Source organism: Uranotaenia lowii, chromosome 3, assembly GCF_029784155.1.
Source record: "Uranotaenia lowii strain MFRU-FL chromosome 3, ASM2978415v1, whole genome shotgun sequence".
Taxonomy (NCBI): Eukaryota; Metazoa; Arthropoda; class Insecta; order Diptera; family Culicidae; genus Uranotaenia; species Uranotaenia lowii.
The window spans coordinates 347,727,905-347,755,504 of NC_073693.1; the positions used below are offsets into that span (position 1 = coordinate 347,727,905).

Below are 27,600 nucleotides of genomic sequence, written 5' to 3' on the forward strand. Positions count from 1 at the left end.
ATGGTTCAGACTAACAGCAGCAGCACGAGCTACGCGAACGTAGCGAAACAGAATACCACTCAACAGCATAATCAAAAAACACAAAACGAAAATTTACCACCGCAACAACCGAACCAACAGCAGCAGCAGCAACAACAACAAGTAAACCAACAGCAGACCAGCCAACAGAAACGCACGAGATTGGACAACAATACACCACCTCAACGACCGTCAGCCGAAGCACCAAAGCAGAAACAAAGTTTGGATCTCGAATCACCCCCCAGGAAACGAAACCCCGTCTTAGCTCAGACCTCACCTCCCGCGCCTTCAAACCGTGAAGGAGCGAGTGATGCTGAGGTATATACTGCGCCAAATTCTATTCCTCCAGGAGGAGCTCGATCAACACGAAGTCGATCACGCATCGACACAAATAAGTGATCTTCTCTTCCTACCCTTTCCTACTTCCCATTTCCTTTCCCTCCTTTTTATTCAATAATTATTAAGTGGAACTCCCCGGCACAAAAATACTTTTATGAGTAAAATGCCTTAAAACATAGATTTACTAATAAAGATAAAAAAAAAAAAAAAAAATGAAAAGTTCAGATACCGGTATTTCGATAGCAACTTACTATCTTCTTCAGTGACCTTTTTCGATTGAAATCAATCAATCGAAAATGCTCACTAAAGAAGATAGTAAGTTGCTATCGAAATACCGGTATCTGAACTTTTCATTTACCGTGGTTGAATTGAAAGGAATCTTTTGATTGCTTTGATTCAGGTGGAAATAATTAATTCTGAAAAGTTTTTTAGTCAGTTTATTTTCAATCGAAAGTAAGGATCAAAACTTCAAACTGCTGAAGCACAGTGATGATTTCAATTCAAATCATAAAGGGAACATCCATAAATGACGTAGCATTTGGGGGGGAGGGGAGGGGTTTGACTTTGTGTGACGATGTGTAACGAGAGAGTTGAGGGGGTAGGGGTTCAAGTAAAGCTACGTAGCTTTAATTAAATATCGAAAAAAAAAAAATCAAAATTGAGCAAAATTATGCCTAATTCAAGCCAGTCTGAACATGTAGCTTTTGACTCCTACTGCCCGACTGTTTTCAAGCGTATCAAGGAGCGTACATGCAAGAAATGCAATTTATATTTTGCTTCAAATGTTCTCCAAAAGGAGCATAGCAAAATCCACAAGGCCCCAGCCTCGGATAGAAAGATTCGTCCAAAGCGAATTGTAGGCAAAAAAGGACACGAAGTGCTGGTCATCACTCCGGAGGATGATAGAGAGTGGGTGGAGGCAGCTGACATCGCAGATTCAATTATTCCTGCCGAACAGATGATGAAGGAAAGCTGCCCAACGATTTCATTGGAATCCAGAATGGAGATAATTTGGACCGACGCAACTGATTGAATACTTACTATCTATCCTGTTTGTTGTAAGGTAGCTTGATTTTTTTTGACTGATTGATAAGCTTTTTTAAACTTCCATTTATAACTTGTTTCCCTTTTTTTTTTTGTTATTTTTTGTATTATTCTTGCAAAATGCTGATAATGAAAGTAAAAATTAAAAACCGCTTTTTGGTAATGGGTGGGGGGGGGGGGGGTGTTATTAAAGCTACGTTATTATCTAAGGGGGGTCTATGACTTTGTGACGAAATGCTACGAGGGGGGAGGGGGTTTATAAAAACTAAAAAAAAAGCTACGTCATTTATGGATGTTCCCGAAAGAGGGTATGTTCCAGAAACAAAACCTTGGGTCTGAAACCTTTCCATGTCCTGCCAGTAGGACTCATGCTAAATTTCAGATCAATTGGTCAACTTTAAGGGGTTGCTAAACAAAGTTCAAGTTTGTATGGAAATTTGACATAATTTTTTCTAGCTAAACTTCGACTCGAACAATTCCTTTCAAGACGTAAGATCTAAATCTAAAATGTTATAAATCTTCAATACCCATGCTCAGAAAAAACCAGCGCATGGTTGAATCAGTCTGAAAATAAGTTTGAAATGGTTAACTATGGAGCGCTAAACTAGCTCCATACTTTTAGTTTAAATCATCACTTTCAGCCGGATTTGACTGAATTATTAGATAAGAACCAGATAACCATATTTGTAGTTGAGTATATGCGTGTTTCACAGATATATTTAAAATAATTCAAATGAGTTGACATTCAAGCAATTTATAAGAAAAGCTTGAATTTACATTCCAAGCAAGTTGAGAGGACCGCTTGGGGAAAATACATAAAAAGGGACAGATTGAAAAGATTTAAAAAAGAATTAAGGGAGGAAAGCTTAAGAAATAAAAAAAAAGAAAAATTCATGCGAGTTGAGAGGACAGCTTCAACTGTTATTTCTTAGCGAGTTGAGAGGACAGCTTTGGGAAAATATTCAACTAGTTGAGAGGACTGCTTGAAATGAAGAATAAAAGGGCCTTGAACCGATAACTAAAATAACCAAAAAGACTTGTTCAAGCGAATTGGTAGAATAGCTGGAATTTTCCTGTCAAAAAAAGTAGAGAGGACAGCTTTGAGACATAAAAAAAAATGATTTCAAGCCTGTTGAAATATCATGAAAAAATCGTATTGAGAGAACAGCGTGATTAATCAAAAAGAAAAAAATCAAGCATGTTGAGATGACAGCTTTGGAGAAATTAAAGGAACGTTCCAATTCAAGCGAATTGAGAGGACTGCTTGAAATGATAAAAAAGCCGCGTGGAGAAGACAAATAAACTAACCGAAAAGAAAAATTCAAGCACATTGAGAGGACAGCTGGAATCTTCATGTCAAAGTTCGAATTTAAACAATTGAAATTAGGACAGAAGCGTGTTGAGAGGACGGCTGAAATAATAAGTTAAGAAGAGTAAACCAAGTGAGTTGAGAGGACAGCTACTGTTTTCATCTCAAAATGAACTGAGAGGATAGCTTCGGAAAAATAGAGAAATAGCCGATTTAAGTTTTTCGGGAGGACAGCTAGAAATGATAAACAAATTGTGCGAGAGAAAGTAAATGAGAAGTTCAAGCGAGTTGAGAGGACACAAACACAACAATTCCAGTGAGTTTAGAGGACTGTTTGATAAAAAGATAAAAAAAACGTGTTTAGGGCAGCTTAGGCAGCTTAGATCTACTGTTGAAAACAAATTCAAGCATGTTGAGAGGACAGCTCTCTAAACAAAGCAAGTTGAAAGAACAGCTTTTAGGAAAAATAAATATAATAAGAGTTCAAGCAAGTAGAGAAGGAAAAATGATGAAAAATTTGTTCACAGAAAATTGCTTCGAAAAAATTAAGCGAGTTGAGGGGTTCGAAATATTGGATGTGATGCTTCTTTTTCGTCACATCATATGAAATGTTATGTTACAAATTTTTCTGGCAACTCAAGTTTCTTAAAAGCACTGAAGAAATTTCTTAAAATTACACAACATGGAATGTTATAAGAACCTGGGAGAGGCATTAGAAATTCGCTGCAGCATTTTTTTACTTTTCGACAAAAAACTGAGCAGTTTTCGAAAAGAGTTGTAATCGTTTAAGATAAAAATTCATGTCGGAACCAAACAAAATCAACAAAACTATTGTTTTTTTTTGGATGAGGCATGCTCAGTTTGATAAAATTTTCAAACCTGTACAATTTAAAACTTTCTTTAAGACTTAAAAAAAGTTTTTGTAATGGAAATTTTCAAGAAAAAAAAAATTTGTTACTTACAAACTGATCGGTGATTAAATCAGACCAGATCGACATTTGAGAGATTTTTCTGCATTTTTTTTTCATTTTCCAGCCCTGGATAAGGACATTGAACCTGAATTCAAGAAACATTTATTCGGCAACCAATCTGAATTCTTATATTTCGCCACAATTATTCCAATTTCAACATTACCGTATGTTCCATATGAGAGCATCTTTCACTAACAATAGTACCAAGTACCTCCGAATGTGTTTTTGGCATTTTCATCTCGAAATCCTAGACTCCAACGCAGTTTTTGATAATCATTTTCATCAGAATCAAACTTCGGTTAGATCTTTGTCATAACAGGAAAAACTATTAATTCAAATTCATGGAGTGAACCTTCAGAATACTCTTCATATTGAGCCTCCCAATTCAACGCGAATTCTTAAAGTGATCCTTAAGAACACTCTTCATGTTGGTCTTCCCGATTCAACGTAAATTCTCAAACTGAACCTTAAGAATACCTTTCGTGCTGGTCGTCCCAATCCAACGTAAATTCATGGAGTGAAACTTCAGAACTCTCTTCATGTTGGTCCTCCCGATCCAACGTAAAAACATAAAGTAAAGCTTCAAAACACTTTTCATTTTGGTCCTCCCGATCCAACGTAAAATCATGGAGTGCACCTTCAGAACACTCTTCATGATGGTCCTCCCGATCCAACGTAAATACATGAACTAAATATTCAGAATTCTCTTCCTCTCAATCCAACGTAAATTCATGGTGTGAACCTTCAGAACAACCTTCATGTTGGTACTCCCGATGCAACGTTTATACATGAAGTGCACCTTCAGAACACTCTTCATGTTAGTCCACCAATCCACCGTGAATTCTTAAAGTAAACCTTCAGAATACTCTTCATGTTGGTCCTCCCGATCCAATGTAAATGTATAAAGTAAACCATCAGAATTCTATTCATGTTGGTCCTCCCGATCCAACGTAAATGCATAAAATGAACCTTCAGAACATTCTTCGTGTTGGTCCTCTCGATCCAACGTAAATTTGTAAAAGGACTCATCAAAAAACTCTTCGGATTGATCCTCTTGATCCAAATTAAATACATACTTCATTTTGGTCCTCCCGTTCCAACGTAAATACATAAAGTGAACCTTCACAACACTCTTCATGTTGGTCCTCTCGATCAAACGTAAATTTTTAAAGTGAACCTTCAGAACTTTTCGTGTTGGTCCCCTCGATCCAAAGTAAATTGTTAAAGTGACTCTTCAAAAACTCTCCAGGTTGGTCCTCCCGATCCAACATAAATACATAAAGTGAACCTTCAGAACACTCTTCATGTTGGTGCTCCCGATCCAACGCAAATTCTTCAAGAAAACCTTCAGAATACTCTTCAGGTTGGTTCTCCCGATCCAACGAAAATTTTTAAAGCGATCCTTCAGAATACTCTTCATGTTAGTCCTCCAGATCCAACGCAAATTCTTCAAGTAAACCTTCAAAATACTCTTTATGTTGGTCCTCCCGATCCAACGTTAATACATAAAGTGAACCTTCCAAACACTTTTTGTGTTGGTCCTCTCGATCGAACGTAAATTTTTGAAGTGAACCTTCAGAACTCTCTTCATGTTGTTCCTCCCGATCCAAAGTAAATTCCTAAACCGAACCTTCAGAACTCTCTTGAGGTTGGTCTTCCCAATCCAACGTTTTCTAAAGTGAACCTTCATAACACTCTTTATGTTGGTCCTCCCGATTAAACGTAAATTCTTAAAGTCAACCTTCAGAACTTTTCGTGTTGGTCCTCTCAATCCAACGTAAATTGTTAAAGTGACTCTTCAAAAAAACTCTCCAGGTTGGTCCTCCTGATCCAAAGTAAGTCGCAAACTGGCATGACAATTAGCTATTCCTCCATTTGCCAAACGATCAGCTAATTTTTTCATGTTAACATTTTATGCATTTCTCGGTCCGGTAAAAAATAGAAGGTAAAAAAAGAAATTGAATGTTAGAATTGATGATAGGATACTTGATCGGTTTAAACTCGTTCAATTCGAACGAGCCTAAACGGCGAGAAACACACAAAGCAAAGCAGCAATCAAAAAATGTAAACACCAATTTAAAGTATGTTTGAGAATAAAATGTTGAAAATCATTGTTCTGTTATTTTAGAAAAAAAATTGTATTTATAACTTTCGGAACAGCCTATAGCCGATTAAAATACAGACATTTATCGACCTGGATGCAATCTCAAAGGCAGTTGTATCTGGTTTGTTTTGGATCCATAAACAAACAGCAGCAACCATCACCGCAAAAGATTACGTGTTCATAAAGATTCGAGTTAATTAGCCAAAGCTGTCAGCGATTCCAACGGAATGAAAGACCTTCATCCCGTTCCGACAACGAGATCGAGTAAACAACAACACCAGGGGAGGATGGTGAAAGAAAATCTTGAGAAAATATAAATACTGCTGCTAAAGAAAACTTCCTTTGAGACTGGAAGTGTTATCTTAATTTGCTGTTTCACCTTATGAACGCTAGTTAAGCAGTCAACGTTCTGATTTGTGTATTTGTTTGAAAGTTTTTTTTATTTCTATTTAAGATTCATTAACGTCACATTGATATTCTCCATACTGTGCATCAAATCGATCAACATCTGATTTAAGATTAATTTAAACTCCTCGCATGCTTACTTCTAGTCAGACGTGAGAACTGTCAACTCTACACGATAAGATTGCAACGCTTAAAACTTGATTACAATTTTTCCTCACAGCGTCATTGAGAACTTAATGATTGAAGGTAGTTTTGCTTTTCATTCAAAACAATGTATTTGATCAATTCATCACTTCGGAAAAGTATCGGCGATTCCCTACGCTAATTTTCAATTCTAAATATGTATATCTTTCACAACGAAAAGAAATTGCGAGGGCAAAAAATGGGGGCCGAGGGACGACGATGATTGGCGAGCGCTCTCTCCCGGCTTATTGGGTAATTGAAGGGTGAAACACAAACCGCCGACAATTTCCTTTCAGGTCTCTTTCTTCGCTGTTTTTGTATTTTTTTTACTTTGCCCTCTGATTCCCGGTAATCATACCCTTATAATATACATATGTAGGTACGTAAATGAGTGAGGGCAGTATTGTAGTAAGTGGGATGATGCTTTTCCTGCATTCATTGATGCAAATACTGGGTCCCTGCAAAGGACGGGCACAGCGCCGGAGGTTTCTGATAGGGATTCCTCAAATAAACAGAAAGAAAGAAAACAGAAGAGTACGAAAACGTGCCCGGTTTGATAACGGGACTCAAATTACAAGATTTCACTCGGGCTTTTTTCAATATAATTTGAGGGTTTTTTTTCTCTGGTTGTAGCCCTAACGATGTTAATTGAGTTCGGAGCGTTAAATTTGACGGTTTTGTAATTTATTTTCTTCAAATATACCTAGATTGTTTAGAAACACAAAAACAAATATTTTAATTCATCTTGAAAAAAAAGATGAAAATCTCAATTTATGACCAGTGGAAACTCAACTGAGTTTCGAAGGGGACGTAAGCTAGTCCCTGAAGGAGCTCATTTGAGTTCCCGAAGAGACTAAACTAAGTTTCTGAGGAAACACAAAAAAATTGTGAGAAAATTTAAATCAGTCTCAGGAAGAACTCAACTGAATTCCTTAGGAAACTCAACTCATTTCCTAAGGAATCTCATTTAAAATCCTGAAAGGACTCAACTAAGTTCCTGAGTGGCTTAACAGTTCCTGAAGGGGGAACTCAACTGATTTTTGAAGGATATTTAACTGAATTCCGGCGGCGACTCAGCTGAATTCCTAAGGGAGCTCGACTGGCTTTCTGAGAATAGTACCCCGAGTTTCCGATGGAAATGAGTTAAATTCCAGAAGAAGGTCCACTGAGTTCCTGAGGGGACTCGAATTAGTTTTTAAAGAGACTCAACTGAACTTCTGAGGATACTCAACTAAGTTTACTCAGAGGACTATATTCAAAAATCCTGAGGGAGCTCAACTGAATTCCTGAGAAGGCTAAACTGAGTTCCTGAGAAGACTCGACTGACTTTCTGAAAAGAGTCAACTGACTTTACGATGAAAATGTGTTAAGAGAGAGGTCCACTGAGTTCCTGAAGGGACTCAATAGATTTCCTGAAAAGACTCAACTGAGTTCCTGAAGAGACGAAACTGAGTTCCTGAGGGGACTCAAATGACTTTCTTGGAAGTTCCCGGAAATGCGTTGAGTTCCAGAGGATGCTCTACTGAGTACCTAGGGGACTTAAATAAATTTCTGAAGAGATTCAACTGAATTTCTAGAGAGGACTAAAATCAGTCCCTGAGGGAACTCAACCAAGTTTCTGAGGAAAATCAACTGACTTCTTGAGCAAAACAACTTAAATCCTGAAAGGACTCAACTCTGGTCCTGAGTGAACAACCGAGTTTTGGAGGGTAGCTAACAGAATGTCTGAGGAGATTCAGTCGAGATTACTGAGGAGACTCATCGTGTTTCCTGAAGAGACTCAGTCGAGTTTTTCGAGGAGACTCAGTCAAGTTTCCTGGAAAGACTAAGTCGATTTTCCTGAGGGAAATCCGTACAGTTTCCAGAGTTTCTTGAGTAGACTCAGTCGATTTTCCTGAGGACACCAAGTCGATTTTCTTGAGGAGACGCAATCAAGTTTCCTGAGGAGACTCTGTCGAGTTTCTTGAGGAGACTCTGTTAGGTTTCCTGAGGAAACTCAATCGAATTTCATGAGAACACTCAGTCGAGTGTTCTGAGAACACTGAGTCGAGTTTCCTGAGGAGACTCAGTCACGTTTTATGAGGAGACTCAGTCTAATTTTCTGAGGAGACTCAGTCTAATTTTCAGAGAAAACTAACTCATGTTTCCTGAGGAGACTAAATCAAATTTCTTGAGGAAACACAGTCGAGTTTTCAGAGGACACTCAGTCGAGCTTTCTGAAGACACTCATTCTGATTTCCTGAGGAGACTCAGTCGAGTTTCCTGAGGAAACTCAGTCGAGTTTCCTGAAAACACACAGTTAAGATTCCTGAGGCCACTCAGTTGAGTTTCCTGAAGACACTCAGTCGAGTTTCCTGAGGAGACTCAGTCGAGTGTTCTGAGGAGACCCAGTCGAGTTTTCTGAGGAAACTCAGTCAAGTTTTCTGAGGAAACTCAGTCAAGTTTTCTGAGGAAACTCAGTCGAGTTTTCTGAGGACACTTATTCGAGTTTCCTGAAAACACACAGTTAAGCTTCCTGAGGAGACTCAATCGAGTTTCCTGAGGAGACTCAATCGAGTTTCCTGAGGAGACTCAATCGAGTTTCCTGAGGAGACTCAATCGAGTTTCCTGAGGAGACTCAATCGAGTTTCCTGAGGAGACTCAATCGAGTTTCCTGAGGAGACTCAATCGAGTTTCCTGAGGAGACTCAATCGAGTTTCCTGAGGAGACTCAATCGAGTTTCCTGAGGAGACTCAATCGAGTTTCCTGAGGAGACTCAATCGAGTTCCTGAGGAGACTCAATCGAGTTTCCTGAGGAGACTCAATCGAGTTTCCTGAGGAGACTCAATCGAGTTTCCTGAGGAGACTCAATCGAGTTTCCTGAGGAGACTCAATCTAGTTTCCTGAGGAGACTCAATCGAGTTTCCTGAGGAGACTCAATCGAGTTTCCTGAGGAGACTCAATCGAGTTTCCTGAGGAGACTCAATCGAGTTTCCTGAGGAGACTCAATCGAGTTTCCTGAGGAGACTCAATCGAGTTTCCTGAGGAGACTCAATCGAGTTTCCTGAGGAGACTCAATCGAGTTTCCTGAGGAGACTCAATTGAGTTTTCTGAGGAGACTCAATCGAGTTTCCTGAGGAGACTCAATCGAGTTTCCTGAGGAGACTCAATCGAGTTTCCTGAGGAGATTCAGTTGAGTTTCCTGAGGAGACTCAGTTGAGTTTCCTGAGGAGACTCAGTTGAGTTTCCTGAGGAGACTCAGTTGAGTTTCCTGAGGAGACTCAGTTGAGTTTCCTGAGGAGACTCAGTTGAGTTTCCTGAGGAGACTCAGTTGAGTTTCCTGAGTAGACTCAGTTGAGTTTCCTGAGTAGACTCAGTTGAGTTTCCTGAGTAGACTCAGTTGAGTTTCCTGAGGAGACTCAGTTGAGTTTCCTGAGGAGACTCAGTTGAGTTTCCTGAGGAGACTCAGTTGAGTTTCCTGAGGAGACTCAGTTGAGTTTCCTGAGGAGACTCAGTTGAGTTTCCTGAGGACATTCAGTCGAGCTTTCTGAGGACACTCAGTTGAGTTTCTTTTTTTTTTTCATTGAATATGGTTAAATTGCTTTTCAAATCAGTTCAAGCCATTCTGTTGCAGTAATTTATTCATATGATATACAAAAGAGTTATTCTTCAACAGCTCGGTATAAGAGGCAATAAATCATCGTCGGCTTAAGCTTAAGATCATTCGCGATTCCACCTTCTCAGTTTACAATTTACCCTCCTCCTTCTTATGGAAGTGGCAAAATCTCAAATAAAACGTATAAACTTCCCAACTTTTCAATGTCGCCTTGGAAGAATCTTCTGGAGTCATATTATAATACCCCCTCTCCCCTTTCCGAGCAGGATACATATTTTTGCGAAAATTATCCCCCCTTGATTCCTAAGGTTACTCACTCGACTGACTTAGTTGCTACTTTTTTTTTGTCTTCTCTCTAAGTGCCAACGCGCAATCGTTCGGCTGGAATGTCAACAATCTTATCGCTTTCCGATGCTAATTTTGCAGACCCCAGAAATCAATTAACTCATCCAAAATGGATACCCCACTGCTGGTGACTGGTAGTGGAGCTGCCATATATGGCAAGCGGGTGGACTGCGTTGTTGTTTGTTTGAAAGTTTTTCGAAAACTTAGCTCGATCAGCTCGACTTTTTGGTTTGAGTAACCACAGACAGTGGGATGACTTTCGATATGTGGTCATCTGAAATCTACTAAAGCAGTTTTAAGAAAAGCTCAAACAAGCACATCCGCTACTCTGTGTCTTCATCTTCAAAATCCGACATTCGGTAGAGGGTGTTTGGGCCAACCCCAAAGCAAAGATTCGGTTCCCACAGAATCAAGCTTCCAGCGGAGGATCCCCCGTTGCGAATTACCGCCTATTTATTTAATGCCGCGCTTAAATCCGAGCGGGATTGTTTAGAAACTTTAAGTAGAAAAAAAACCAACAACTAAGACACCTACATGTATACGAGTCGGAATTTCGGTTGAGATTTATCAAAATGATGAAGAAACCCCATTCAGCGGCACAGGAGGGTAGTGGAAAGCCAAATCTATTCAAATATCTATCATAGAGGACTGGATTGCCCCGAAAGCCGTCATCAGTGGATGTCATTTGATATCTTGTCGATTGGTGTCATTGATTGACCAACAAAAAACGAAAAAAAAAGGTAACCGATGACGAACTCTTAGAATCGCGAAACTAGCAGGTGCTTTTTTGATTCATAAAATTAATCAAATAGTGGATTTTTAAGTATTTGTACTAAAATTTATCTGATTTTTATTTAAATTCTTTGAACGTCAGTTCAACTTTTTGCGGTATGCAATTTGATACGAGTCTCATATTCGTGTTTGTTTTTTTTTACTAAAAATCCAGAGTTCATTAACTCAAGAACGAAGACAATCGTGGGCAGAGAATGCAAACGCTCAACCATCACATCGGTTCCAATTTATCGCCAGAAACCATAAAATTTCAAATTAAGAAAATTAACCCCCTTTTTCTTGACTGCTTCGGCTGACTGGCGGGAAAAGTTTTCGATAAAAAGAAAAGCGTTGGCGGTTTTTTTCCTTTCTTGTGCAGAATGCGACAGCAACAAAAACCAGATCCAAAGGATGGGTAAAATTGGCGCAGTATAAAAAAAACAGGGAAGAAACGACTGTCTTCCTTTATGCGTTTAACCAGGCAGATGCGACCTCAGGTAGGTACCAGGTTTGTAATTAATATGGGGGTCTGTGTTCTCTTTTCGGTTTTTTTTTGTTTCCCTTCAAAACTGTGCTTGTTGTGCAACGTCGATAATCAATGGTATTGAATTTGTTTCATTCATGGGATAATGCATCAGCCACCATTTTTTTTGGCAGCTAGTGTGATAATTCAATAATAATAAGAACAAAAAACTTTTTCAGGAAATGTCTGCATTATGTTGACCGGTATCGATCAGCTTTGCCTACATAATAAGGCATGATTTTTTTCAGCAAGCTTACTGCAGAAAGCTCAAAATTTCCTAAGGGGATCACAAAAACTCAGAAGGGACTAAAATGCGGAAATACACTGAATTCTAGACTGGGTTCAGGAAGAGACTGAACTTATTTTCTTGAGGGAGACCACTAAATTCTAATGGGTTCGTATATAGACCCAACTGAGCTCCTAGGGTCTCTGAATTGCAATCTTATATAAATCCAACGTTATTCCTTCGTGGACTCACCTGAGTTTCCAAGGAAACTCAAAAAAGTTCCTAAGGGAACTCAACTGATTTCCTTAGAGGACCCAGCTAAGTTCCTAAAGATATTCAACTGAGCTCCTAGGGTCTCTCTATTACATTCTTATATGGATCTAACAAAGATCTTAAATGGATTCACCTAAGTTCGCAAGGAGAATTCAACTGAATTCCTGAGGAGGCATAACTGAAATTCTGAAATATCGATTGAGTTGTCCTCAGGAAACTTGATTGAGTTGTCCCCAAAAAACTCGTAGAGTTCCCTCAGGAAACTTGTTGCGTTCCCTAAGGAAACTCGTTGAGTTCCCTCAGCAAACTCATTAAGAAACTCGTTGAGTTCTCTAAGGAAACTCGTTGAGTTCTCTAAGGAAACTCGTTGAGTTTTCTCAGGAAACTCGTTGAGTTCCCTCAGGAAACTCGTTGAGTTCCCTCAGGAAACTCGTTGAGTTCCCTCAGGAAACTCGTTGAGTTCCCTCAGGAAACTCGTTGAGTTCCCTCAGGAAACTCGTTGAGTTCCCTCAGGAAACTCATTGAGTTCCCTCAGGAAACTCATTGAGTTCCCTCAGGAAACTCATTGAGTTCCCTCAGGAAACTCGTTGAGTTCCCTCAGGAAACTCGTTGAGTTCCCTCAGGAAACTCGTTGAGTTCCCTCAGGAAACTCGTTGAGTTCCCTCAGGAAACTCGTTGAGTTCCCTCAGGAAACTCGTTGAGTTCCCTCAGGAAACTCGTTGAGTTCCCTCAGGAAACTCGTTGAGTTCCCTCAGGAAACTCGTTGAGTTCCCTCAGGAAACTCGTTGAGTTCCCTCAGGAAACTCGTTGAGTTCCCTCAGGAAACTCGTTGAGTTCCCTCAGGAAACTCGTTGAGTTCCCTCAGGAAACTCGTTGAGTTCCCTCAGGAAACTCGTTGAGTTCCCTCAGGAAACTCGTTGAGTTCCCTCAGGAAACTCGTTGAGTTCCCTCAGGAAACTCGTTGAGTTCCCTCAGGAAACTCGTTGAGTTCCCTCAGGAAACTCGTTGAGTTCCCTCAGGAAACTCGTTGAGTTCCCTCAGGAAACTCGTTGAGTTCCCTCAGGAAACTCGTTGAGTTCCTTCAGGAAACTCGTTGAGATTTCCCTCAGAAACTCGTTGAGTTTCCTAATTGACCAATGATTATCCTCAGGAAACTCGTTGAGTTCCCTCAGGAAACTCGTTTTTCTCGTCTTCTCAGAAAACTCGACTGAGTGTCCTCAGGAAACTCGACAAAAATTGCCTCAGGAACAAGAAGGAAACTCAGAAAGTCTTCTTTGGGAATTCAACACATCTCTACAGGAAACTCGATGAGTTTTGAAGAGTCTCTTCAGTAAACTTGGAAAGTCTCCTTTGGAAATTCAACAAGTCTACTATGAAATCTCGTTGAGTGCCTAAGAAAATTAGATTATTTTGCTAAGGAAACTCGAAAAATTTCTTTAGGAATCCGGAAATACTCTTTTGGAAATAAATCAAGTCTCGTCAGAAAACTTGATGAAATCTCAAAAATCTCGTTGCGTCTCCTCAGGAAAAAACTTGAAAGTACCTAAGCCAAATAGGGAGTTTTGGAAAGGCAATCAAATGCTGTGATTGCTGTTGAAATATAGCAATAAAGTAGTTCACAGAGAATTCAGGTTTGAAACAGAATTGAGTATTTAATTTTTATTACACAATTACAACGAACAAAACATAATTTATGTTGATGTTTTAACGACCTTATAAAACTGAACAACAACAAAAAAACACAGCTTACTGAACACTTCTGCTCGGCAACTAATTGTTCCTTAATCTGAGTTCCCCCGCCGTCAATTGCGATAGTAGCCACCTATTTTGACAGTTATTCACACTAATCAAGAAGCATTAATTCACAGCACTCGTATAAAAAAACTAACAACCGACACACAATACCAGATTAATGATAACGGCAGCAATAATATTCATAACACTAAAAAGTCACTTATTCGGCCGAAGACAACGGAAGTAAAACACACAATAAGAGCAATCTCGCTAGACGCGAATTTTCTCTCAAAGCCTGGCCGACTACGATAGAGATAAATAAAAATAAAATTAAGTCAAATTTTAGAGGTTGTTTACATTTGCTCGCGAATGACGGACGATTGGCGGGTTCTCTTTTTGTGTGTCATCTGGTTGAAGTTTGACTTATTTTTTCAAATTAAATTCACTAGCACTCTTTATAGCTCGTTCATTAGAGAAATTTTCAAAACCGGCCAATAGATGATATCAGCAGAGAGGGCACGAGTCCAATCCAATCCACCAGAACATAAATTAGCTCGCAGGAAGTTAACGAGCGGAAAAAAGATTCACTGTTTTTGGGTTTGTTTGGTATGATTTTTTTCGTCGCCTAGTCGCCTTGCAATCTGGGAATCGTTTTTTTTAATTCTCTTTCTTTTTTTAAGTGTCTTTCTTTTGGCTGAACTCGTCACGCGTCATATTTTATGGAGAGTACCTACTTTTCAGGCTTCTGCGTTGCTATCAGTGTGGCGATGGGAAAATACAAAACAAGCATGCCGTGAATATTTATTTTTTTACGCTATTAACTAGTAACTGACAGTTGTGAAGTACTAGTTAACGCCTGCTCGACGAGGTGGTATTGGTGATTGGAATAATTTGTAAGATTTTTTTTTATGTCGGGATTCATCAGTTGCTAAAGAAATTCATCAGATACTAAGAGATTACATCAGTTCCTGAGAAAACTTGTTAATTTCTTGGGGAACCCATGAAATCTTTAAGGGAATTGATAAGTTCCTAATGGGAACTCATTAGTTCTTGGGGAAGGTGATTAGTTTCTGAGGAAATTCATTAGTTCCTGAAGGAATCTAAAAATTCTGAAGGGAACTCATAAGTTCCTGAGGGAACTTATTAATTCCTGATGGAACTCAATAGTGGACCCTTAGGTAGGTAGGTAGGAACTCAATAGTGCCTAGGGGAATTCATAAGTTGTTTAGGGAACTTTAAAGTTTCTAAAGGAAATCATTAGTTCCTGAGGGAAAACTCATTAGTTTCTGAGGGAACTCATTAGTTCCAGACGCATGAGTTCATGAGAGAACTCATTACTTACATAGGAAACTCATTAGTTCCTGAAGGAAGTCATAAGTTCCTGAGAGAATTTAAAAGTTCCTGAGGGAACTTATTAGTTCCTGAGGGAACTTATTAGTTCCTGAGCGAACTCGTTAGTACCTTAGGGAACTCACTAGTTCCTGAGGGAAACATTATTCATTGATGGAACTCAATAGTTCCTAATGGAACTCATTAGCTTTATGGAACTCATTAGTTCCGAAGGAAGTCATTAGTTTCTGAGGGAACTCATTAGGTCCAGCCTGAGGAAACTCATTAGCTCATTAGGAAACTCATTAGTTCCTGGAGGCACTCATTAGCTTGAGGGAACTTATTAGTTCCTGAGCTTGAGGAACTAATGAGTTTCCTCAAGAACTAATTCCAACGGAGACTTGTTGAATTTCCAAAGGAGACTTTCCAAATTTACTGTAGAGACTCTTCAAGACTCATCGAGTTTCCTGTGGAGATGAGTTAAATTTACAAGAAGACTTTCTGAGTTTCCTTCTTGTTCCTGAGGCAATTTTTGTCGAGTTTCCTGAAGACACTCAGTCGAGTTTTCTGAGGAGACTCAGTCAAGTTTCCTGAAGAAACTTTGTCGAGTTTCCTGAAGGAACTTTGTCGAGTTTCCTGAGAAAACTCAGATGTGTTTCTTGAGGGAATTAAACGAGTTTCCTGAGGGAATTAAACGAGTTTCCTGAGGGAACTCAATGAGTTTCCTGAGGGAAGTCAACGAGTTTCCTGAGGGAAGTCAACGAGTTTCCTAAGGGAACTCAACGAGTTTCCTGAGGGAACTCAACGAGTTTCCTGAGGGAAATCAACGAGTTTCCTGAGGGAAATCAACGAGTTTCCTGAGGGAACTCAACGAGTTTCCTGAGGGAACTCAACGAGTTTCCTGAGGGAACTCAACGAGTTTCCTGAGGGAACTCAACGAGTTTCCTGAGGGAACTCAACGAGTTTCCTGAGGGAACTCAACGAGTTTCCTGAGGGAACTCAACGAGTTTCCTGAGGGAACTCAACGAGTTTCCTGAGGGAACTCAACGAGTTTCCTGAGGGAACTCAACGAGTTTCCTGAGGGAACTCAACGAGTTTCCTGAGGGAACTCAACGAGTTTCCTGAGGGAACTCAACGAGTTTCCTGAGGGAACTCAACGAGTTTCCTGAGGGAACTCAACGAGTTTCCTGAGGGAACTCAACGAGTTTCCTGAGGGAACTCAACGAGTTTCCTGAGGGAACTCAACGAGTTTCCTGAGGGAACTCAACGAGTTTCCTGAGGGAACTCAACGAGTTTCCTGAGGGAACTCAACGAGTTTCCTGAGGGAACTCAACGAGTTTCCTGAGGGAACTCAACGAGTTTCCTGAGGGAACTCAACGAGTTTCCTGAGGGAACTCAACGAGTTTCCTGAGGATAATCATTGGTCAATTAGGAAACTCAACGAGTTTCTGAGGGAAATCTCAACGAGTTTCCTGAAGGAACTCAACGAGTTTCCTGAGGGAACTCAACGAGTTTCCTGAGGGAACTCAACGAGTTTCCTGAGGGAACTCAACGAGTTTCCTGAGGGAACTCAACGAGTTTCCTGAGGGAACTCAACGAGTTTCCTGAGGGAACTCAACGAGTTTCCTGAGGGAACTCAACGAGTTTCCTGAGGGAACTCAACGAGTTTCCTGAGGGAACTCAACGAGTTTCCTGAGGGAACTCAACGAGTTTCCTGAGGGAACTCAACGAGTTTCCTGAGGGAACTCAACGAGTTTCCTGAGGGAACTCAACGAGTTTCCTGAGGGAACTCAACGAGTTTCCTGAGGGAACTCAACGAGTTTCCTGAGGGAACTCAACGAGTTTCCTGAGGGAACTCAACGAGTTTCCTGAGGGAACTCAACGAGTTTCCTGAGGGAACTCAACGAGTTTCCTGAGGGAACTCAACGAGTTTCCTGAGGGAACTCAACGAGTTTCCTGAGGGAACTCAACGAGTTTCCTGAGGGAACTCAACGAGTTTCCTGAGGGAACTCAACGAGTTTCCTGAGGGAACTCAACGAGTTTCCTGAGGGAATTCAACGAGTTTCCTGAGGGAACTCAACGAGTTTCCTGAGGGAACTCAACGAGTTTCCTGAGGGAACTCAACGAGTTTCCTGAGGGAACTCAACGAGTTTCCTGAGGGAACTCAACGAGTTTCCTGAGGGAACTCAACGAGTTTCCTGAGGGAACTCAACGAGTTTCCTGAGGGAACTCAACGAGTTTCCTGAGGGAACTCAACGAGTTTCCCGAGGGAACTCAACGAGTTTCCTGAGGGAACTCAACGAGTTTCCTGAGGGAACTCAACGAGTTTCCTGAGGGAACTCAACGAGTTTCCTGAGGGAACTCAACGAGTTTCCTGAGGGAACTCAACGAGTTTCCTGAGGGAACTCAACGAGTTTCCTGAGGGAACTCAACGAGTTTCCTGAGGGAACTCAACGAGTTTCCTGAGGGAACTCAACGAGTTTCCTGAGGGAACTCAACGAGTTTCCTGAGGGAACTCAACGAGTTTCCTGAGGGAACTCAACGAGTTTCCTGAGGGAACTCAACGAGTTTCCTGAGGGAACTCAACGAGTTTCCTGAGGGAACTCAACGAGTTTCCTGAAGGAACTCAACGAGTTTCCTGAGGGAACTCAACGAGTTTCCTGAGGGAACTTAACGAGTTTCCTGAGGGAACTTAACGAGTTTCCTGAGGGAACTTAACGAGTATCCTGAGGGAACTCAACGAGTTTCCTGAGGGAACTCAACGAGTTTCCTGAGGGAACTCAACGAATTTCCTAAGGGAACTCAACGAGTTTCCTGAGGGAACTCAACGTTTATCTTTTAAAAAACACCAAAATTGTAACTTGGATCAGACAGCTCATAATTTACCGATGAAGTTTAAAGTTTTTGAAGAAATTCTTAAAGAAGTCTGAGATTCTGCAAATTTAGTAAATTTTGAATTAATTATTGATATACCTTTCTGATGAACACCTTTATCTATTTTTGTGTGTTTTTCTCCAAAGTGTGTTGGTTGTTTTAAGAAATGAACGTAGGCACGACTTAAAAAAAAAGCTATTGGTACTCTGAAATTTGTTAATGTTATGTTCTCATTGAAAATTTAGTTATGTTTCAATTTAAAATTCTGGGATCCTTTCTCCATTTCATCTGGCTCTCGTGCTCGGTTGATTGCTTCAAGAATTTCAATTTGTAATTAAAACTAAAGCAAGTTTAAACTACATGGTATCAGCAATCGATTTGTGTTCTTTCAAAACCCGTTAAGACCTTCGGGGCCATTCTTCAGAGCCAACCAGGAGTAACAGCAGCTTGGTTATCGAATCAACCTGCCCCGATCGATTCGAAATCGATCGATCGACGCGGCTGACTTGGCCCCCGAGGGAGAAGAGTCCACAGCATGGTCGCTGCCCGAAATCCCATCACACGACTGCAATAAATCAAATTAAATTGACAGCCACTTGCCTGTTGTTCCGAGTTGCCGGAACCGTTTAGAGGGAGCAGCCGGCGCAGGAGGAAGAAGGAATTTGAGAGAGAAAAAAAGGCGATCGGCAAACACGAAATCTGAGGCACTCTGATGATCATTCCCTAGGGAAGGGGGAGAGGTGTAGCAGCAGCACCCTGCCTGCAGGGGGGACTCTTCAGGGGTACAGGTTGTTTCGCATCATTGTGGTGAAACGGCCTCCAGCCAACAAATTCGAGTCAACGTCGACGACGATCCAGGGACGATGGAATTTATGGACCCAGTAAAAGGCCTCCCGGAGTCCTTTTGTGCGAAATCTATCAGGTCAGAACCCTTTCGGTCCCAGTGGCAAAAGTTTTAGGTCTGCTGCTCATAAAATAAATGTTTCTAAGACTCAATGAGTTCTTATCCATTAAACTCTGTTTCAAATGTAAGAATTAGTTTAGGAGTTCAGGTCGCCTAACGACTGTTGATTCTTCGGCATCGAAAGGGCCAATCTACTTCCAAGCTCATCAGGTATTTGTGCAAAAATGTCTAACCGGTTTTTATGACCCCCAGAAGTTTATACACAAACTTTCGGCGGACAGCTTCGGGGGCTTTCTTGGGGACAGACAGACAGACAGGAAAGAGACGGAGAGAAAATTTATTTCCACATTGTCGCTGCTGCACAGTCAGAACTGGAAATTCGACCAATTTCATGAAGAGAGAGACAAAGAAATAAAAAACAGTCGATCGAAAAAACAAAAAAAAACAACTCAAACAACATCAACTATCCAATCGCTTCGATGCAGCTTCCCTCCACAGCTCAGCTTGAGCCACGACGACGACGGCATGCGCGGGTATCAAATTTCCATAAATTATTATCATATGGAAGAAGGATTCCGCTCCTTCGCTTCACAAATTCGCGGAAATTAGCTCCCGCCTAAAATGACAACATCGCAACAAAAGCTGATATTTTGCCCATTAGTCTTTAATGCTCGGTCACTTTGCCCGATGGAAATATTTCTTTAAATCCGAAGATCTTTCGTTTATCACACTGGAAGAAATTTGCTTGTTTTCCTAAAAAAAAATTTTTCGAAAAATTGACTTCATATAGCATCAAAGTTCAAAAAAGTTTAAAAGAAATTTCATAAATTTGATTCAACCAAGATCAAAACAGACCCCAAAATGTAACCTGCGTTGGGCGATTCATGGTGGCGTTTTGCCGGACGTTAAAATACCTTGAACGGATGCCAGAATAGTTGAGAGTGGCAAACGGGTGCGGGAACAGGTTTTCTTTTTGGCCCGTATCACCGACATACACGAGGGCGAAAGGAACGAACGAACGGGTTTGCAAAACGTACGACTCGGTGAGTCACTTCTCATTTTTTCGTGTGATTTTTGGGTTTGGAATTTAAGTGACAAAAAATCGGTATTCTTAGTCGGATTGATACAATTTTGTCAGGAAACGTGGCAACGTTACAACGTTGCAAAGGGGACTTCATTAATTAGTTTTTGAATTTTAATGTGCGCTACTAATTTGAGTTGTATTTTCAAAGTTCATACATTTAAAGTGTACTTAATTTAATTCGCCATGCTTACCTGTTGCTTTTGTTGAATTTCGCTGTTGAGGCTTACGGTAAATAACATAAAAAGTCAGCCATCCATCTGTAAGGAAGAGAAAAAAAAATTAATTTCGAGAAGTGGAGGTATGAACACGAAGTGAAATTGACTGATAGCTTAGAATAGTTTTTTAATTTTTTGAATTCATCAAGAAGAATATTGGATCCATCATTTTTTTCCATCTGCATCTGTACCAAGGATCCAGATGTAGAATCGGAATTCTTCTAAAATTTTTCATTTATTAAATTAATTTTTTTTTAATCATTCTGTCTTACTTTTTTATATATTGTACAGTCATTATTTTCCTACTATAATATTATTTGCGTTTTTCTGTCTTGTGAAATAAGCTGTAAAATTTGTCACTTTTTGATATTTTTCGCTTGTTTAATTGTAATTCTCTGCCATTTTGTAATTTTTGAATTTTTGAAATTTTTCGAAATATTTATGATGTTTTTTAGTTTTTTTATTGGATTTGTTGTTTTATGTTTTTTTTAAATTTTGAAATAATTTCTGTAATTTTTTTTTGTTACAAATTTTTGAATTGGTTTGTAATTTTTTTTTAAAGTTTTTAGGATTTTTTGTCATTTTTTGCCTTTTTTGTACTTTTTTGTCATTTTTGTTTAATTTATAAGATTTTAAATATTTTAAACATTTCTTGTCAGTTTTTGACCTTTTTTTATAATGTTTTGTCATTTTATTTCATATTTTGTAACTATTCGTCATTTTGTCTTTGTCATGTTTTGACTTTTTTTTTGTCTTCTTTTTGTTATTTTTTAGCATTTTTTTGACATTTTTTATGATTTTTTTGGCTTATTTGCATTTTTTGCAATTTATTTCGTCAATAATGTCATTTTTTGTCTTTCTTTTCTTTTTTAAATTTAATCCATTTTTTTGTCATTTCTTGTTTTTTTTTTAATTGTTTGATTTATTTTTTGTCATTTTATGAAATTATTCATTTTTTTTTTGTAATCTATTATATATTTTTAAATTTATTTAAATTTTAATGTTGTTGTTAATATGTTTTTGTCTTATTTTTTTAATTTTTTGTAAAATTTTGTAAAATTTTTAAATTGTTAATTTTTTTTTGTAATCTTTTGTTATTCTAAGAATATAATTTTTGTATTTTTTGCCAGTATTGGTATTTTATGTCTTTTTTGTCATTTATTGTCGGATTTGTTTTTTTTTGTCGTGTGTTTTAGAGATTTTGTTTAATTTTTTGCAATTTTTGTGAAATTTTGTACATTTTCTTAAATTTTTTAACATATTTTTTTTTGTTTTTTATTGTCAGTTTTTATCATTTTTTTCATCATCTGTCTGTTTTATCATGTTTTTTTAATTTGTTGTCTATTTCGTAATTTTTCAGAAATTCTTTGTATTTTTTGTGATATTTTTTTTTTTAGTTTTTGTATTTTTATGTCATTTAATGTGGTTTTGTCGTTTTTGTTCTCTTTTTTGAAATTTTTTGTCATTCTTTGTTTTTTTTCTGTCATTTTTTGTTTTTTTTTTCAATTTCTCTGTCATTTTTTTGTCATTATATGTCTTTTTGTAATTTTTGTAATTTTTGTCGTTTTTGAAGCTTTTTGTCTTTCAATGCAATTTTTTTTAAATTTATTTTCCACTTTATAATTTTCTTTTCATTTTTTGGTATTTTCTGGATTTTTTGTTATTTTTTCTTTTTTTTGTGTAATTTACGTTCTTTTTGATATTTTTTGTCATTTTTTTGTAATTTTTTTTGTATATTTTATTCATTATTTTTTGTCATTTAGTATCGTTCTCGTCATTTTTGTCGTTTTTTTAACATTTTGTGTAATTTTGATGTTGTAAAGGTTTTTCAATAATTGTCATTTTTTGACGTTTTGGTCATTTTTTGTAGTTTTTTTTTTTTTTAATTTTTTTGGAATTTTTGTCGTTTTTTGTCATTTTTCTGTTTTTTTTTGTAATGTTATGTCTTTTTCGTTTTTTTTTTGTCATTTTTTTTGTCATTTTTTGTAATTTTTTAATATATTTTATGGATCATTTTTTCTCATTTTGTAGCTTTTTTTTCATTCTTGTCATTTTTTGTAATTTTTTTGTATATTTTATTTATCATTCTTTGTCATTTTGTATCATTTTTGTCATTATGGTCATTTTTTTTAATTTTTTTTTGTTGTTGTTATTGTTTTTTTCATTCATAGTCATTTTTTTTACGTTCTGGTCGGTTTTTGCGGTCTTGTCATTTTTCGTCATTCCTTGTCACTTTTGTCAGTTTTTGTGAATTTTGGTATTTTTTGCCATTTTTTGTCATTTTTTGTAATTTTTATTTTGTCTTTTTTGGAAGGCTTATGTCTTTTTTTTTTTCCTTTTTTAAACATTTGTTTAAATTTATTTGTAATTCTTATAGTCTTTTGTAACTTTTTTTTCGTTTCTTTTCAATTTTTCACTCTTTTGTCATTTTTTGACCTATTGTTACTTTAATTTATTTGTTGCCGATTTCCGTCATTTTTTGTCATTTTTTATGATTTTTATCAGTACTTTTTTATTTTTTTCTATCCTTTTCCATCCTTTTCTCATTTGCTGTCATTTTTTGTTTGTATTTTGTCTTTATGTGTCATTTTTTTTGTGATTTTTGTGTTATTTGTTGTCATTTTCATTTCGTTTTTTGTTATTTTTTGTCAATTTTGGTCATTTGTGGTAATTTTTTGTCAGTTTTTGTTATTTTTTGACAGTTTTTGTTATTTTTGTCATTTATTGTCATTTTTGGTTATGTTTGGTAATTTTTTGTTTTTTATTGTCATTTTCTGCCTTTTTGCCATTTCTTGTCATCTTTTGTAATTTTTTGCCTTTGTTGACATTTTCGCAATTTTTTGTCATTTCTTTTGAAGTTTTTGTTTTTTTTGTCAGTATTAGTAATTTTTTTTTGTCATGATCTTTCTGTTTTATGATGTTTTTAAACCAGTTTTCTTTTTTTGTAATTTTCCAGTAATTCTTTGTATTTTTTTTTATAATTTTTTAGTGTTATTTTTTGAAATTTTCTGTATTTTTGTCATCTTTGTGGTTTTGTCTTGTTTGGTCTTTTTTGAAATTTTTTGATAATTTTTTGCCTTTTTTGTTACTTTAAATCAATTTTGTTTAAAATCAATTTTAAGTCATTTTTGGTCGTTTTTGTCATTTTTGTCACTATTTTTGTAATTTTTTTTAACTTATTTTCAGTTTTTTGACGTTTTTGTCATTTTCCATTATTTTTTTGTCATTCTTTGGCATTCTTTTTTGATTTTTTTTGATTTTTTGTTATTTTTATGATTATTAATCTGTCATTTTGTGTCATTTGTTGGCTATTTTTTCATTTTTTAATATTTTAAATTTTTTTTTTATCATTTTTTTGTTGTTTTGTGTAGTTTTGTTTAAGTTTTTATTAGTTTTTGTTAATGTTAGCTTCCAAAGCATTTACAGTATTTTTTGTCTTTTTCATAATAATTTTTTACTTTTTTGTCATATTTTGTTATGAGAAACAATTTATCGATCTCAAATTTTTTTGTCAGTTTCATTCTTTCTTTGTCTTATTTTCGACTGTTTATATTTATTTTTCTTTTCTTTCCTTCTTGGCTTCGATGTTTCTTTTTGATCATTTCTACTTTTTTTTCTATTCTATATTTTCCAGAACACTTGCATTTTTTTTTTCAATCTCTTCCAAAAGTATACAATTTTTGTCTCTCTCCCCTTTTATGAATTATTCTTCTTGTATTTGTTCTAAACAACTGTTTTTTTAAATAATAAGTTTTCTTGTTGTATTCCTCTTGTTTTGTTTCCATTTCTTATTTCCTTCTATTTGTCCTTCTTTTGTGCATTTTGTTTTATATTTTGTAATTTTTTTTCTCACTTTCTTTTTCTAGGGCTTGAAAGATCTTTCTTTATTTTCCTTCCATTTTATGAAAGAGTCCAAAAACTTTTTTCTCTTTTATTTCGTATTTCTCTCTTTTCTTTTACGCTCTCTTTATCTGAGCTACTGCGATATTTTTTTCTAATATTTTGCCTAGCCTTATTGTTTATTTTTCCTCACTCTTCGGCACTTTTTTTACCTACTTTGCGAGTGATCTGTTAAAAAGCCAGGTACGTGGAAGGAGTAAGTATTTCGAAATATCAAAGCAATTCTCTTAAAAATGTTCGAGTTGTGTAAAATTTTACGTTTGTTTTGTAGGGTGTACCAAATGATTTTCTTAAACTGTCTCCAGTTCTAAAAAAATAAGACATAATGCAATCACAAAAATTGAATTCTGATATTTTAAGTTTCAGCACTAAATCATGCCCAAATGGGTGCATTAAATATCTTAAAATTTCATGCCTTTGTTGACATTATTTCAGAGTCCAGCTTTCTCATAAGATGAACTCCTGTTTTACAGGAAAGTTTCTTCTTCTCACGCTACCACGTGCAGACAACCTGTTGTTTTAATCGAACTCGGCCAGGTTATTTGAAACTTTGTAACGGAAAGCGGTTTTAGCAATTCCAAACAGCAGCACCTAACAGGCAGCCAATAACGATATCAATAACAGTTTGTCACTGGCAAATATTGACTGGAAGATCGTAAAGTGACTAGCTTCCCGCAACGACCTGGAAGCAGCTTAGCTTAGCTTAGCCCGGGTAATCCTATCGTGAGGAACCGCTACAAAATAAGTAGTTACAGGTAGCAGCGTATCGTGCTAAAAGGCAACTGCCGTGCCACATATTCGTTTTATCTCCGCAACTAGTGAGGCAAAAGTTACAGGTATGTACATGTTTCGCGCAGAGCTGAAACGAAGAAATACGCAAAAATTTGCATAATCCCTGTTTGTTCCTCCTACCTTAGGCGACCAAACATTCCTGAACCGGTAAGCAATCATCCGGGAGGAACCTGCGCTCTGTTCCGATTTATACCCGGCAGGCTTTTTCAATAGCTCGCAATGATCATCCCCCCTTTCCTAGGCTTGTTTCCTTCGCAACAGTAACAACATGACAGCAGCACTATTTACGTTCAATATTGAAACTGCATCCTCGATGTTTGACTTCGGATGCTGTGCTGCGGTTAAATACCGGGAGGAAGGTAAAACAAAGACACCAAATGTGTGCTGCTGTGTGTATCTTCTGCTAACAATCATCCCCCCTTACCCCGTCACCATCTCCAAGAAAAGAAGCACACACATGATCTCATGAAAAGTCAAATAGTGGTGCTGTGCCGGCCGGTCCAACCCGAAAAAAGTTCAACGCACTTGACTCTTCCAGGCGTATGGCGCGACGCGCCACGATACTTTTGTGCGCTACGCGTTCAAAATTTGTTTCCAAAATAGTTTGCCCACCTACTCTACCCTTCGTCTAGAATTGCTTTTTTTGGATTTCTTTAGATCTCTTGACTCTCGAACAGTGGCATAGTTTAGGCCCCTGGTTGTTGTTTTGTTGTTGGTTGGATGTTGTCATGTTCGTTCATAGTCGTTTTCGTCAGTAGGCAAATTAGAGAATGAGTATGGGAAAGATTTACGTCTTTGAACTTGTCCGGGAATTTGGAGCTACTAATTAGTGTGGGATTGGTGCTCTTGTCTGCTGGCTGAGAAGATCAAAAGCGAACATTTAGCACAATTTATTTGTTTTATTCGGAAAAAATCGGCGGTGATAGACTGCTGAAAACAAAGGAAGGGAAATGTGTGAGAAGTAATTGGAAAAGAAATTTAGGTTGAACAGATTAAAACCGATCGCTACCGACTTTGAGTTTGGATTGTATGTGATCGACGCTGCGCAAAATGTCTCAAGTTTCGATAGACGAAAAAGACCATCATTTAGTCAGCATAACAATTCAGATATTTCAAAATGTTTTAGCGATTGACTATTGAAGGTACTGGATCTCAATTTAAACTGACATCCAAGAAAAAAGTTTGGTTTTGTCCCAATGATCCCGATTTATGCACCTCTTAAAAGCCTTTTCAAGCATGGAAAATGGAAAATTAAAAAAAAATAGGTTTAGACCGAAAAACTAAGCAATTGATTGAAGTAAAAGATGGAAATGGAATGAAAGGGTATGTTTTGTTACAAATTTGTTTTAAATGGGTTTTATTCAGCATTTCCACTAATTTGAGTTGGTTGAGAATCAAGGGCCGCTTCTTCAACATCAGCACCATCAACGTGTACAACGTGCACCTCGGAAGCGCCGGTGACGACAAAGACGAATTCTACGCGCAGCTGGAACTTGAATACGATTGCTGCCCAAAACATGATATCAAGATCGTTATCGGGTATTTCAACACTCAGGTCGGCCAGGAGGAGGAATTCGGGGGAAAAATTCGCGAGTGAGAGGCTGAGAAGCGTGCCATAAAGCTCCGAAAAATAAAGCCTTAACTCGGCAAACAGCCAGACCGCACCACGCGCATCTTCGCACCTGACCATGCATCCGACAACAAATTAGGCTCTGTGTCTGCAAAAGGGCAGATTCAGCCGGAAAATTCAACCTGAGAAGAGTTCGAGGCGAAGAAAAAGTACCGAGAAAAGGTCGCTAAGGCGGCCTTTTTTATTTTTATTTTAACGCCCACATCTCTCTGGTTTCGTCGGAGACTTTCCCAGAGTCGGCAAACATCAACTCGGCTCTTCCAATCAGCCGCAGCTCCGGGTGCCGAATCCGAGCGCGTCCGATTGCCGCACCAGTGGCGAATATCCGGTGGATCAGCCCCCGAATCAGATCGCCATCCCAGTGGCGAAAATCCCGGGGAACAGTCACTAAATCCAAGTGTATCCGATCACCGCATCAATGGCGAAAATCTCGGCGGTTCAGCCGCCGAATGCGAGGGATCGCCGAACCAATGGCAAAACCCCGGTGAACTGGTGCCGAATTTGGCTGTATAAGATTGCTACATTCGATCGCTGCACCAGTGGGGAAAATCCGGGGAACAGCCGCTTAATCCAAGGGATCCGATCGCCGCATCAGTGGCGAAAAATCTCGGTGGATTAGCACCGAACTCCGGCCGCTTCAGGCTGCGCCGTATCACCGCACCAGGGGCGAAAATCGCGGTGAAACAGCCGCCGAATCCGAGGCATCCGATTGTCGAATCAGAGGCAAAATCCCGTTAGACAGGTGCCGAATCCGATCGCCTCACCAGTGGCGAATATCCCGGTGGAATAGCCGCTGAATTCGAGGCATCCGATCGCAGCATCAGTGGTGAAAACTCTCGGTGGTTCAGGGCCGAATCCAAGCACGTCCAATCGAAGCACCAGCTGCGAAAATCCCAGTGGAAAAGCATCGAATTCCGGCCGCTTCAGGCTGCGTCAGATCGCCGCACCTGTGTCAAAATCCTGGTGGCCCGTGTTTGTCGTCCGCGGTCATCAGGCGCCCAGAAGAATTCGGCTGGTCATCCGACGATGTGA

The 27,600-nt window shown here is 38.3% G+C and overlaps 2 protein-coding genes across 2 annotated transcripts in view; one reads left to right on the forward strand and one right to left on the reverse strand.

The window, feature by feature from the left end:
• The window catches only part of LOC129754971 (interference hedgehog-like), a 49,897-nt gene extending 29,400 nt beyond the window's left edge, over positions 1-20,497 (reverse strand). The window contains exon 1 of the mRNA XM_055751245.1: positions 20,223-20,497. The gene's annotated coding sequence lies outside the window, so the exon portion shown is untranslated. The remainder of the gene's footprint in view (positions 1-20,222) is intronic.
• Positions 1-27,600, forward strand: LOC129753932 (uncharacterized). The gene is made up of 6 exons (XM_055749785.1): positions 1-336; positions 5,497-5,516; positions 26,304-26,531; positions 26,793-27,060; positions 27,109-27,246; positions 27,307-27,600. Exons 1-6 carry the CDS (start codon positions 1-3, stop codon positions 27,598-27,600), a joined length of 1,284 nt encoding a protein of 427 aa, XP_055605760.1.

Excerpts from the sequence above, each read along its gene's own strand:
- LOC129753932 (XM_055749785.1), top strand. The coding sequence starts at position 1 with ATGGTTCAGACTAACAGCAGCAGCACGAGCTACGCGAACGTAGCGAAA. Across the intron at positions 5,517-26,303 it reads GTTGGTCCTCCTGATCCAAA|CATTTCCACTAATTTGAGTT; the intron begins GTAAGTCGCAAA and ends GGTTTTATTCAG. Across the intron at positions 27,247-27,306 it reads CACCAGGGGCGAAAATCGCG|ACAGGTGCCGAATCCGATCG; the intron begins GTGAAACAGCCG and ends AAATCCCGTTAG.